Below are 14621 nucleotides of genomic sequence, written 5' to 3' on the forward strand. Positions count from 1 at the left end.
AGAGCCACTGCCTCACACCTCCAGGACCTTGGTTCAACTCTAATCTCTGTAACTGTCTGTGTACAGTTTGCACATTCTCCCTGATGGTGTACGTTTCCACTGGATGCTCCCCTTTTCCTCCCATTTCTCAAAGATGCACAGGCAGATTAATTGGACGACAATAAATTGACCATAGCGTGCAGGTCAGTGGTAGAACCTGTGAGGAGTTGAAGAGAATGTGGGAAGAACGAGCATGAGATTAGTGTAGAGACTAGTGTAAATGAGTGCTGAATGAATGTTGTGAACTTGGTCTACCAAAGGGACTAGGAGTGCCTTGTATCCTGTGCTCGTGTCATCAGTGAGCCTTCACTTCCCCCTTGCTTCTTGATTTTAAGCTTAATTTGGGCGAGAGGGAAGTTGAGGCTCTCTGCTGAACATCCTGTTTTGCAAAACCACCAGATTTCAGGCAGAATCACTGAGGAAAAGTCTATACTTAAAGCTTCCTATACCCATAATAATATAATATAGACATAGTTTAGAGATACAGCAGCATGGAAACAGGCCCTTTGGCCCACTGAGTCCACAGAGAGAACATACAAACTCCGCACATAAGGCACTCAGTCAAGATCAAGCCTGAGTCTCTGACTCTGTGAGGCAGCAGATCTACCATTGCACAATTTACATAGATATAATGCTTACCATGACTTTCGGTGCCCAGCAGCCAGCATTGAGAGCATAAGCAAAGCTTCGGTGTACGGAATGGAATAATCAAATGGCAAACTGCAATGTGATCATAACCAGGTCATCTGTTTGAGTGGTGCTGGTTGAGGGATAACAAGGCTATTAAATGGTTTCAGTGTGAGCACAGACTGCAGCCCTGCATGTCCCCACTGCAGGCAACGACAGCAGATGCATCAGTCCACCACCATCACTCTCCATCATGAACGGCAAGAGCTGGCACTCTGATGCTCTTGATTCATCAGGATGCAAGCAGACTGTCCCTACTCTATCAGAGGATCTTCTCACTACCAGTGACTCTGATTAGCAAGCAGATTTTACCCTCCTGGTGAACCTGTGATTCTTTGTCCTGCTTGTGTTTTAAATGTGCGAAGTGAAAAATACCACCAGTGCATATAAGAGGAGTGAGAGCACAGTGGTGCAGCTGGTAGAACTGCTGCCTCACAGCTCCAGAGACCCTGGTTCGATCCTCACCTCCGATGGAGTTTGCATGTTTTCCCTGTGACTGTGTGGGTTTCTCCTGGGTGCTCAGATTTTCTCAAACATTACAAGGACATGCGAGTTTATAGGTTAATTGGTCTCTGTAAATTGTGCCTAGTGTGTGGAGAATGGATGAGAAAGTGGTATTACACAGAAATGGTGTGAACAGGTGATCGATGGTCAATGTGGACTCGGTGGTCGGGAATGGCCTTTTTCCATGCTGACACTTTCAATCAATTCTCATGGTTATCTAGTCCTCACTCCTGCAGCTGTGAAAACTGATAAAGGTAAAATCAAGCCTGCTTCCAGGGTAAGAGGTTACGCTCAACTGGTTGGCTTACCCTATGATTTCCCCTTGAATCCCACTTTATAACTTCTCTTCCAAGCATTTGGCAGAGGTATCAACCTGAACCCTACAGAGCCCTGGGTTTAAAAAAAACCTTGGCATCCGTCTCCGGCCCAGGTGAGGGATACACGGCATCTTTCCCACCAGGTTCGGTCAAGATGGTGCAGGGTGGCACGGTGGCGCAGCGGTAGAGTTGCTGCCTTACAGCGAATGCAGCGCTGGAGACTCAGGTTCGATCCTGACTACGGGCGCTGTCTGTACGGAGTTTGTACGTTCTCCCCGTGACCTGCGTGGGTTTTCTCCGAGATCTTCGGTTTCCTCCCACACTCCAAAGACGTACAGGTATGTAGGTTAATTGGCTGGGCAAATGTAAAAATTGTCCCTAGTGGGTGTAGGATAGTGTTAGTGTGCGGGGATCGCTGGGTGGCGCGGACCCAGTGGGCCAAAGGGCCTGTTTCTGCGCTGTATCTCTAAATCTAAAAAAAAATCTTAAAAAAATCTAAGAGGGAAAGCGATCATATTGAAAGAGACCATTCCTTCTGAGTTCTCTGTGGAGCAAGGGGCAGGAATGTTTGCTCCTTCTATTCCCTGTCACTTGCCTCCCCACTCTAAACCAGAGTGCTGGTAACAAAGGTCACCTGAATGTACACTGCTCAACAACTGAAACCAATCTGAATGTTGTTTAACGACTAGAATTGTTCACTGAGGAAGAAAGCTTCATTTGTGGGCCCAAGCTCTTGGTGACTGTGGGCGGATTATGGGTCCAGGCTCTGTGGGGACTGTGGGCCCGGGCTCTGTGGGGACTGTGGGCCCCAGGCTCTGTAGGCCCGGCTCTGTGGGATCAGGCTCTGAGGGGTCTGTGGGCTTAGGCTGTGTGGGGACTGTGGGCCGAGGCTGGGGAATAGGGCCCCAGGCTCTGTGGTCCTGGGCACTGTGGGCCTGGGCTCTGTAGGGACTGTGGGTCTAGGCTCTGTGGGGACTGTGACTGAGTGCTCTCTGAAGATCAGATGAACCTTTCTCAACCTATGGAATGGTCTGCTCCAATTATTTTGATTGGATTAGTTTCAGATTGGGTTTTAATAGTCCTGTAAAGGTTTGAAGGTAAGCATGCTAATTGGAAGCATAACTGCTCTTTGATTCACATGTACAAGTATGATTTATTAAAGTCCAGGGAAGTCTGTTGTCCGAGTTAACATTGTCTGTGCCCCTCTGGTACTGGTCCTTGTTGGCCTAACAGCTGATGGTCTCCAGTCAACATTTTTGCGTATGGTTCATTTCCCTTCCCTTCCATCCTGTCCCATTTTGTTTTTTGTGTCTTCGGAAGATGTGAGAATGTTTTCAGTTCCAGACTGCTCTTTGATCTTAGATCACCTGTTGATGGCTGGTCAGAGTATTGGCACCTCGTCCGCCAACCTTTAGTCCCACCACTCTTACTCGTGCTTTGTTTGACTGTTGTAAATGGCCTGGTTACTCCTTCACTCTTTCTCCAGCCCCTGCTCTGAATGATATTGACTGTCATTTTGCCAGCGACTGCGGTTTGATTGTTGGATTCCAGTGGTACCCAACAAAGAACGAATGGAAAGGGGACATTTTCCCCTTTGAACACCGGACTTAGACACCCTAGAAATGGCCGAGCTCCCAAAATAGGGGAGCTGTGTGTAATTCAGTGTGTGACCGTGTAAGGCTATAAACACTCCTAAAAATGATCTTCAGAGGGCAAGTTTGCTATCCTTTGTTACCTCAGTGTCACTTTAATAATCAACAACTAGCCATGCTTTAACTTAATCAAGCTTTAATGCTATAAATGTGTGCACAGTCTCCTTGGGTAATAAGCGGGGTTTTTTAACAGTTGTCTATAAGTTGATTTTATCCATAAGTAGGAAAATACACAAAAATCACTCAATATGTAACCATACCTCCACAGTACTTTTATGAATGTCATCAAAAGCATATTAGACTGATAAAAAAGATCAATTACCAGAAGTGGAGAGGGAGAAAGGAAACTGGTCCTGCCACTCATAGGAACAAACATGTACATCGGTCTTTTGGCCAATATTATGGGAGCTCATTTCTAGGGGTGTCCATAAGTCAGGCGTTCATAACCTACAATAATAACAACAACAACTCTACAATAAATGATAAGCTGATTGCCTTGCCTAATGGTTGGTCATGGATTAGAGCAGACAAATCAGTCTGAAGAAGGGTCTCGATCCAAAACGTCACCCATTCCTTCTATCCATAGATGCTGACTGTCCCGCTGAGTTACTCCAGCAATTTGTGACTATCTTAGGAGCAGGTCTATTTATCAGCCCCTCAAAGCTGCTCATTATTCAGCCAGATCATGGATGGTCCAATATTGACGTCAATGCCATTCTCCCACCAATCTCTATGAGGCACGAGATTAAGGTGAAATAACCTCTGGTTGAATTTCTGGCACAGCATTAAACACGACAAAAAGTGGTGCAGCGGTCAGAGTCATAGGGTGATACAATGTGGAAACAGGCCATTCGGCCAACATGTCCCAGCTACACTAGTCCCACCTGCTTGTGCTTGCTCCATATTTCGCCAAACTTGTCCCATCCATGTACTTGTCCAACTGTTTCTCAAATGCTGGGATAGTCCCAGCCTCAACTACCTCCTCTGGCAGCTTGTTCCATACATCCACCACCCTTTGTGTGAAAAAGTTACCCCTCAGAATCCTATTAAACCTTTTTCCCTTCACCTTGAACCTCTGTCCCCTACTCTGGGCAAGAGATTCTGTGCATCTACCCGATCTATTCCTCTCATGATTTTATACATGGTCCTGCAAAGAAACAGCTTAGCAGCATCCAGTAGCCAGGCCGAACATTGTCAAAGTGTAGTCACAGTCATGATGCATGGAACTGAGTGGGGTACTCTCACCCATTGAGGCCCTGTAGATTACAATGACATTAAAAATCAATTTTACTGAGGTTGAGTGCAACTTTCTCCAATCCTCTGACAAAATCATAGGGATCCTTTATATTCTATGACTGTGAGTCTATTTGCTTGAGAGGGGAGATGAGGCCTCAGTTTAACACCACATCTTTCATCCCTTCAATGCTGCACGGTAGCAAATATTGCTCATGGTTCTCAGTTTTCTCATGACATAAAGGAGGCCATTCGGTCTATCAGGTCTTATGGTCTTTCTCCTCATCTTTGGGAGGAAATGAGAGCGCCCGAGGGCAACCCACACGGTCGTAGAGAGAACATGCAAACTCCACACAGGCAGCACCAAAGGTCAGGAGTGAACCTTAGTCACTGGAGCTCTGAGCATCAGCAATGTCTGCTGCACCACTGTGTCGCCCAAGGTAAGGGTGTTACTCTGCTGAAGTCACTGAAGCATGACACTCGGCAGGAGAGGGAATTGTACAGTTGGGGTGTTTGTACCATCGCTTACAGTAAACCCCAGGCCTTTACTTTCAATGTAATAGGGAGGGAAAGAGGGATTACAGGCAACCTGTGTGTTACGGCCTTTCAGCTTGTGGAAATTCACCCTTATAGTATTCATAAATCACCACCTAAAAATGGCAGGACAATGGCACAGTCGGTAGAGCTGCTGCCTCACAGCGCTAGAGTCCCAGGTTCGATCCTGACCTCGGGTGCTCTCTGTGTGGAGTTAGCACATTTTCTCTGTGACCGTGTAGGTTTCCTCCCGGTGCTTCGGTTTCCTCCCACATCCCAAAGGCATGCAGGTTTGTAGGTTAATTTGCCTCGGTAAATTACCCCTCTTGTGCAGGGAGTGGATGTGAAAGTGGAATAACATAGAATCAGTTTAAACCAGGGATCAATGGTTGACATGGACTCAGTGGGCCAAAGGGCCTGTTTCCATGGTGTATCTTTCAATTGATCAATCAAAATTGTGATGTGCAGGAAGGAGCTGCGGATGCTGGTTTACATGGAAGATAGACACGGAACACAGTAACTCAGTGGGTCAGGCAGCATTTATGGAGAAAAGGAATAGGTGATGTTTCGGGTCGAGACCCTTGTGATATGGAATCAAATTCACTCTCACAGAATTTATGTGGGGAAAGTACATTCATTTTTTTAACAACTCACATTTTGTGATGCACACACAGAAAACATGGTTTTGTGTTGTGGAAAAGCGAAATAGGGATAGTTTTCACAGAACTCGTTTCTCCTGTAATACATTGTTTTAATGAGAGTGTATTTGCCAACCTAAGGTGCAAAATCATTATTAGATCATCTGTTCGTCGTATTTTCTTCTGCTTTGTTGTCCATGCTTCATCTTTTCGTATGTATTGCATTTGGATGTACAAGGAGGATATGTATTACAGAGTGAGCAGGTGGGCATTATTTGTACAAAGTCCTTCACTTCAGGCACCAGATTAATATGTTTTAATAATTCACCTTATCATGTCAGAGTTTTGTAAAACCTGTAGATTTTGTGTTTTATTTCATCTATTTTGAGGGTCTATCTGGTTGGCCAGTTGGTTCGATAGAGTGGTAATTATGCTATTTGAAGTACAGTCTTGTGTGCCCTCTCAAAACTAAATGGGAATGTGTGTGAGGAAAGATAACTGTAACCTTGCTTAAAGAATGGCATGGACCTTTCAAATAAAAAGTTGCAGTGTGGCTTTAAACTACCGTCCATAATCTACCTAACTATAAGAAAGTTCAAGTGTAAGAAAATAACTGCAGATGCTGGTACAAATCGAAGGTATTTATTTCACAAAATGCTGGAGTAACTCAGCAGGTCAGGCAGTGTCTCAGGAGAGAAGGAATGGGTGACATTTCGGGTCGAGACCCTTCTTCAGACTGATGTCGGGTGGGCGGGACAAAGGAAGGATATAGGTGGAAACAGGAAGATAGAGGGAGAACTGGGAAGGGGGAGGGAAGAGAGGGACAGAGGAACTATCTAAAGTTGGAGAAGTCAATGTTCATACCGCTGGGCTGCAAGCTGCCCATGCGAAATATGAGGTGCTGTTCCTCCAATTTCCGGTGGGCCTCACTATGGCACTGGAGGAGGCCCATGACAGAAAGGTCAGACTGGGAGTGGGAGGGGGAGTTGAAGTACTCAGCCACTGGGAGATCAGGTTGGTTGAGGCGGACTGAGTGAAGGTGTTGAACGAAACGATCGCCGAGCCTGCGTTTGGTTTCGCCGATGTAAAGAAGTTGACATCTAGAGCAGCGGATACAATAGATGAGGTTGGAGGAGGTGCAGGTGAACCTCTGTCTCATCTGGAAAGACTGTTTGGGTCCTTGGATGGAGTTGAGGGGGGAGGTAAAGGGACAGGTGTTGCATCTCCTGCGGTTGCAGGGGAAAGTGCCCGGGGATGGGGTGGTTTGGGTAAGAAGGGACGAGTGGACCAGGGAGTTACGGAGGGAACAGTCTCTGCAGAACACAGAAAGGGGAGGGGATGGGAAGACGTGGCCAGAGGTGGGATCCCGTTGGAGGTGACAGAAATGTTGGAGGATGATTTGTTGGATATGCTGGCTGATGGGGTGGAAGGTGAGAACGAGGGGGTTCTGTCATTACGAATGGGGGAGGGGGAGCAAGAGCGGAGTTGCGGGGTATAGAAGAGGCCCTAGTGAGAGCCTCATCTATAATGGGAGAGGGGAAGCCCCGTTTTCTGAAGAACGAGGACATCTCTGATGTCAAGATTCCTGAGCAAGGCCGGCAATCCAGAAGCTCCAAGCTTCAATTCCCAGAACAGTAATGCTATGCAGTTGGATACCTTGTAAGTTATATCCATTTAACCATCAACAATTTTCCAAAGTGTTTGTCTTTTTGGTTGTGTCCACTCTAAGGATTCAATAGGGAGATCTCATTTTTGGGCCATTGCAAGTTGAGCCACAGGTAGTTTTCCTATTGTTCTATCGGGTTTTTTCTCCACATTGGACAAAATACTTGTGGCAATCGGCTGGAATAACTGATCTGCTAAATATCCTCCAGAATATGACTGTGCGATAGCAAAATCTATGAATACAAATTTAGAATGGATTTTATGTTGACAGATATCGTTCACAAACGTGTAAATGGGCTCTTATTAAGCCCAATACAAATAGAGCATGCTAGAAGTACTCAGCAGCTAAGATGGCAACTATGGATACAGAAGCAGGTTTAATGTTTGAGGCTGAAGACCCCTTGCCAGAATTTGATTGTTCTGATGAAGGGCCCTCAATCTTAAAGCTCAACTCTATTTCACTTTCCACAACTTATTTAACATTTCCAGCATTCTCTGTATTTATTTCATCTGCAGTGTTTTGACTTCCTTATACAGCCCAGTTGTTTTGGCAGAAACCCTCTAAAGACAGGCTTGTATTGATTAACCTTTCTGCTGCCAAGATCGTCAGTGGAATAGACTGTGTAAACTCAATTTAATCTAAGCCACTGAAATTAAAATTTGATAATCGGAATCTGAACTATTGCTTCAACTTGTGGGAATTTAAATCTTTTGGCAAGCTTGTCCATGTGCTTCATTCTAATTATTTATCTTTTGAATAATTGAGTATCCTTTCACGGAATCTGATCAGATGACTAATTCCTGAAACAATGATCCTTTTAAGCAGCAGTGCTGCATTAAATGAGCAGAAAGACTGTGCGAAAGGAGTGATATCAGAGCACTAAAGGGGGAGTGCTACAGCATTAAGGATTCAACAAAGCATCATTTGGTATGATTGAGCACCACTTGGTTTGCGTTCAAGTGCCCTTTTATTTGTACCTTGAAAGGAATCTCAAGCACATGGTTTGGCTGGATGTCCAACTGGAATGCTCTCAAGCTTTATGTTGCCGTCTCCAACTGGCATCCCCCCCAACAATGAAAAGACCCACATTCCATCTGAGCTCAAACCAAGCAGGTCACTTTTTGAACTACAGAACACCACATCCTATTCAAGCTGCCAATTGGCACCATCTCAAAAGCTTGCTATAATGATTCAGCCTGTTGGATGGGGGAAGATCAGGCTATCAGTGTGAGATCCTACTCATTAGCCTGCTAGAGATACAAGTCCAAGACTGGCAGCATCACGCTCAATAAATGGCTTCTTTCCGTAGAAAAAACCTACAGGAAAAGGTATATTGCGAGAAGGTTTGAATAGTAAAATAAATCAAGAGGGAAAAGTTGGTTGATTAAAGGCTTGGAATTTTTAAATCGTGTTAGGAGGTAGAAACATGCTGGGGTTAAGAGGTCCATAATGTTTGAGTTAAGGACTGAATTGGCTGCTGGATGCAGCTGAAATAAAGAGAGAGTGAATGAAAAATGTATTGAAGTGCAAACAAATTGGTGGTGAGCTGCTTTCAATAATGTGGTGACCCCTTTCATTGTTGAAGCCTTTGCTAAACCAGGTGGAAAATGGCCTATACAGATTTTCTAGACCATCCCCACCTTTAGAGGGAAGTCTGGGTTCAGATGACTGCTAAGACCATTGGGTTGTGTTGCAGGATCGTTGGTGGGTACGGTGAAGGGACTGGGGAGGTTCTGTGGTCTAGAGTGGGTTGAGAGTAACTGGGCAGGAAATTGGAGAACATAAACAGGACAGATGGAACAGTAGGTGTAGTTTGGGTGTCCTTAGTCCAGGAGTAGTTGGTGGGATGAGAGAGTTCTCATGTGAGAAATTTTAAAGAAAAATGAATATCAAACTGAGGTAGAAGTCGTAGGAAATAAATGGTTCAAAGAATAGAACTGTACAAAGGGGTTTAACCAGAAATTAATGAATGATAGTCAATCGGCTGTTTAGATTAACGTTACCTAATTCGAGAGGTATGCAACAAAACTCAAAGTAAACAGCATAGCCTTGTGTGTTTTATATATATATATATATGCACGCAATCTGAATTGTATGCCTGAACATAAAGGATTTAAATATAACACTGCGAAAACAGCTTCCTGCAGGTTATGTACTAATGTCTTCTGGTTGTTAGGACCAAATAAGATTGAACTGGACTGAATTTGGAAGACATTAACTGGTTAGCAAATGTTGACAATGTCCATAACAAGAGACGACTAATGAATTGGGCTAAAAAAATTTTTTTAATCATTTGAGGAACCATATTAAAATTTAAAAAAAGGAAGACTGTATCTTGCATCATCTTGTATAGGCTGTATCTTGCATCATCTAGTGTCTCAGCAGTATCTCACAGTGCTTCTGAATTACTCTGTAGTTATGAGGGGATAACGGTGACCATTTTGGACAGATGGTTAATCTATTTTAGCATGATCTCTTGGTAAAGAATTTGGTAAAGAGACCAGGCAGAACTCCTGCAACCATAGAATCTGTCAACACCCGCTCCAGCAGTGTTACAAGCAGATTAGGATTTGGTATGCATCGTATTTAAAGAGGAGCATACCATCAGAGAACAGTGCATCACTGACTCGGTACTGCATAAAGAAGCTGTCCATATGTTTGTGCCCCTGCAAAGGGCTTTCAACTTGCACCATTCTGATCTAGAGGCAGGAGTACTACCAACTCAAGTTGTTTCTCCAAACAGATCCAACAACTGCTTATTACAAATGACAGCATTAAGATATTAAGAAAACAGCAGGTGGAAATCAATGAATGAGTAACTGATTGCAGTGACCATTGTGGTATTGACAAACTAAAGTGTTCTTGCATCAATATAAAGAGTAATGGAACTTCAAGGTTATTGGTAGAGGGAGGGAAAATGAATATTTTTCAGTTCATAGGGAACAGGTTAAAATCAGAGAATGCCAACATTTCATTGGATTAAGATTCCCCCAAGTGAACTGTGTGGAAACAGATTATGGAACAATTCCACCAATGTGAATGAATGGGAAAGATTTTTTCAAAAAATTCTAAGCGTTAAAAAACAGTAACATTGATGACAAGAAAGGGATTAATTTTTACTAGAGGAATATGTTTATTTTTGAGTGAATTTCGAATCAATTTGGTGGAAATGTGTGATGTCGAGAATAAGTCTGGGAATTGCCATTATATTCCAGAGAATCAGGAGTTATTAGAAGGTGAGAAGGGGAATAAGTCTTCATAAAGGATTTTGTCATTAGATTCAGTCTGAGCAGGACTGGCAATCTTGGGCTGTCACTTTAGCAACTGCGAAATCCAATCACATAGTGTTAGCTTTTCAGTACAATGTGATTGAATTTTTTTTTCCAGGAGTGAAATGGATAAATATAATTTCTAGGTTGTTTCATTCACTCTGGAAATTTGACCGGGCACTTCCTGTGGTTTATCACCTTTTGCGCCCAACACAGTCTCAACCTCAGTTGTGCATGATATGATTCATTGCCTCTGCAACACTTGACAAGGTTCCGCATGGTAGGCTGCTCTGGAAGGTTAGATCACATGGGATCCAAGAAAATAGGCTTCATGGAAAGCAACAGAGGGTGATGCTGGAAGGTTGTTTTACGGACTGGAGGCCTGTGACTAGTAGTATCCCTCAGTGTTTGGCGCTGGGCCTTTTGCTGTTTGTCATCTGTATCAATGATTTGGTTGAGAATGTACTTGGCATGATTAGTAAATTTGCCGATGATGCAATAGTGGGTGGTATTATAGACAGTGACGATGGTTTGTTAAAAATTGCAGCAGGATCTTGATCGTTTGGATAGTGAGCTGAGGAATGGTAAATTAGAATTTAATACAGAAAGGTGTGAGGTGTTGCATTTTGGGAAGTCAACCCAGGGCAGAACCTACACAGTAAATGGTGGGGCTCTGAGGAGCTTTGTAGAGCAGAGGGACCTAGGAGAACAGGTACATAGTTCCTTGAAAGTGGCGTCACAGGTAGATAGGGTGGGCAAGAAGGCTTTTGGTACATTAGACTTCATCAGTCAGAATGTTGATTATAGAAGCTGGGAGGTCATGTCACAAGTTCAATAAATACATGGTACAGGTCAATTTATTAACATTTATATATTACAATGGATATCTGCAAATAGCCAGTAACCAGTGAAGTAAAGTACTCAAGGATGAAAAACTCGGGTACCTAGCCTTTCATTTTGCCATTTTATCAATAAATCCTATAAAGATTAAAGTGTGTATTGTGTGAATGGGTTTCAGAGTCACATGATCAAAAGTGGGAGTGACATTTTTTAAAAAAATAGTCTTTAGAAATGTGGGTGGCAAATGTGGGTTCACAAAGAATCGCCCGGGCACCATACGCCATACAGATTTGTTAATATTAGACTCCTTAGTACAAGTGGGAAAATAATTTAAAAACAACATAGAGGAAAAATCAAATAGAATCATAGATACAATAGAGAAATTGGTCCCTTTTGTACTAGCAGTTCTACCCATACTAATTCAGCATTTGGTCTGCAGCGTACTATGCTTTCAGAGTATATCTGGCCCCACCATCTTCTTGGGCATCCTCTTCTGCATCCTCTCCAATGTAATCAAATTCTACCTATAATGTGGGGACCAGAACTTCACAGAGTATCCCAACTGGAGCCTGAGTTATATTTCATAAAGTTGTGCCAACCTCCCTCCTGTTATTCTCCATGAATACAAGCCTTCTTCACCACCCTATCTTTCTGCCAAGCCACCTTTAGAGACCTTTTCAAAGACATAAGAGATAGGGGAAAGTTAAGTGGAAGCTGCTAAATAGATGATCCTGGTTAAAGGAAAATGGAAAAAAATGATAAAAATGGTCAGAGAAAGGTGAGAGATGACTTGTACAGGTAATTCGTTTTCTTATAATGTCATGATGAGAATATGAGAAATGCCCTAATAGGTCTCAGTAGAACTGAAAGCAGATTAGGTTTTTATATAAGGAGGAACTGCTGGTTTATGCCAATGATAGACACAAAGAGCTGGAGTAATTCAACAGGTCCGGCAGCATCTCTAGAGAAGTCTTGTTCTAGTTATACCCTTGTAACGTTATAACTTGTGTATTTTCCAGGATTATCCATGAGGATGGATTCTCTGGTGATGATGTGAAGCAGTACAAACCTGTGGTGTACAGCAACACCATTCAGTCACTGGCGGCCATCGTCCGTGCCATTGATACCCTGGGCATCGAGTATGGTGACAAGGACAGGAAGGTAAAGTGGTAAAAATACATACAACACACGGGTGGAAAGGAAAATTGACTGGCATTGAGACAAGATATACTGTGTAAAATGAACCAAATAGGACCAGGGAAATGTCAGTATTATCTGATAAAAGTGGGATAACCTGAGAGGTGTAGGAAGGAACTGCATATGCTGCTTTACACCGAAGATAGGCACAAAAAGCCGAGTAACTCAGCGGGACAGGCAGCATCTCTGGAGAGAAGGAATGGGTGATGTTTTGGGTCGAGACCCTTCTTCAGACTAGTTAGTGAAAAGGGAAATGAGAGATATAGACGATGACGTAGAGAGATAAAGAACAATGAATGAAAGATTTGCAAAAAAGTAACGATGATAAAGGAAACAGGCCATTGTTCGGTGCTGGGTGAAAAGGAGAAGCTGGTTCGACGTGGATGGGGGATGGATTGAGAGAGGGGGAATGCCGGGGTGACTTGCAGTTAGAGAAATCATTAGTCATATCACTGGGCTGTAAGCTGCCCAAGCAAAATATGAGGTGCTGTTCGTTTTGGACATATGATCTCTATCTAGTCTTTAAACAGTCAACATGTGAAATTACAGTTTAGTAGAATGGGGAATTGGGTACATAATCTATAGCTCAGATAAATAATCTGCAATACACAAGTTCTGAGAGATTAGTGAAATCTCAATTGTAGATAAATCTGGATTGGTCTGTACCTTACATTTGTTTTATAACAATGACCTCCACGTTTTACATCTGAGCAAATGTATATTTTACTTCCTGAGTTGCTGAGGCATTGATAATTTGCTCATGCTAAAATCGATGGTTCGTTTCTGTCGTTGGATGTCATGACGCCAGTGTGCTCTGGTGTTGGGACTTGGGGTAAGTGTCTCTCCTACTCTGCCAGGCCGAAACTTTGCTCAATTTCCATTCACAGGCATTTTGAAAATTGGCTCACACCACCAGCCAACTCAGGGCAAAATGGGCAGCATGTTTCCATTGTACTTGGAAAGAAGTGCCAATGCAGCATTTTAGACAGACCATTATTTCTTCTGCTACAGTATTTCAGTCACAATTTAATGCACAATCAGTTTGCTGTGGGTGGAGCTTGAACATGCAAATTTGTTTTTTGTTAGTGTAGAAAGTGCATGGACTCCCTCCTGTGGTCTGGTGATTCACAGGATTGCACCATTTTACCAGTTAATTTGGAGTGGCATTTGTGAAAATGCAATCTTGGAATCAACACGGAGTTCATTTTGCGATTGGATTACAGACCTGACATCATTGTTGAGGAGTTTAAGCACCATGAATTGTTGGCTCAGTCAACCCTCCCTCCTCACTCAAACACGCTCAAATATAAGCAGGAAACTGTGCCCAAAATTGGACCTTGAACTTTGGTAGGTTATATGTATGTTCAGATATAAAACCCATTTAAATTGCAGTAGATTAACGTGCAACTCTGAAACGCCTTTACTTGCACAGTATAGACCAATAAGCTCTTGTGATCGCTATGGTAACATTTCTGAAATATAAATATAAAGCTGCCCAAAATCCTATCTTCTTTTCTATGTTAATGCTTGTACAAGATATCAGTGAAAGAGAAACACAGATGTGCAATGGAGAAACTAAGAGCATTAGATATACAAAAACACCTCTGTGTTATCGGAAGGTAGATTGTGTTGCACTTAATTCAGCCATCTGATCAACACTGTATAGTTATTTATGAGGGGCATCGCTAATGGTTACATGGTTGGAAACCAATGGATCCTTAAAATAATTTTAGAGATGTGAAAAGGTTGCCTCAGCATGAAATATACATTTTAATTGAGGGAGTGCCAGATTTTTGACTATAGATTCCAACCCAATGATTTTTGAGTTGGAAACTATATTAGGAAGAGCATATCCAATCCCGTCATCAGAAACATAATAAGGTGATCTTGTTTTGAATTCCACTTTCGACCGAGCTTCACACGTGAGCTATCCCTGGGGGACATTTCAGATGTCACATCCAGTGAAAAAAACAAATAACAACTCAGTCTCCATTCAATTCTTGGGTAAAAAATGTCAACATGAACTGTTTAAATTGCCTTTGTGA

The 14621-nt window shown here is 43.0% G+C and overlaps 1 protein-coding gene across 2 annotated transcripts in view; it reads left to right on the forward strand.

Moving 5' to 3' along the window:
* The window catches only part of gnao1b (guanine nucleotide binding protein (G protein), alpha activating activity polypeptide O, b), a 211135-nt gene that overhangs the window by 63209 nt on the left and 133305 nt on the right, over window positions 1–14621 (forward strand). For both annotated transcript variants that reach the window (XM_078400502.1, XM_078400501.1), the window contains exon 3: window positions 12399–12540. In XM_078400502.1, coding sequence (XP_078256628.1) covers window positions 12399–12540 — 142 coding nt within the window. The remainder of the gene's footprint in view (window positions 1–12398; window positions 12541–14621) is intronic.

The sequence above is a fragment of the Rhinoraja longicauda genome, chromosome 6 (assembly GCF_053455715.1).
Source record: "Rhinoraja longicauda isolate Sanriku21f chromosome 6, sRhiLon1.1, whole genome shotgun sequence".
Taxonomy (NCBI): Eukaryota; Metazoa; Chordata; class Chondrichthyes; order Rajiformes; family Arhynchobatidae; genus Rhinoraja; species Rhinoraja longicauda.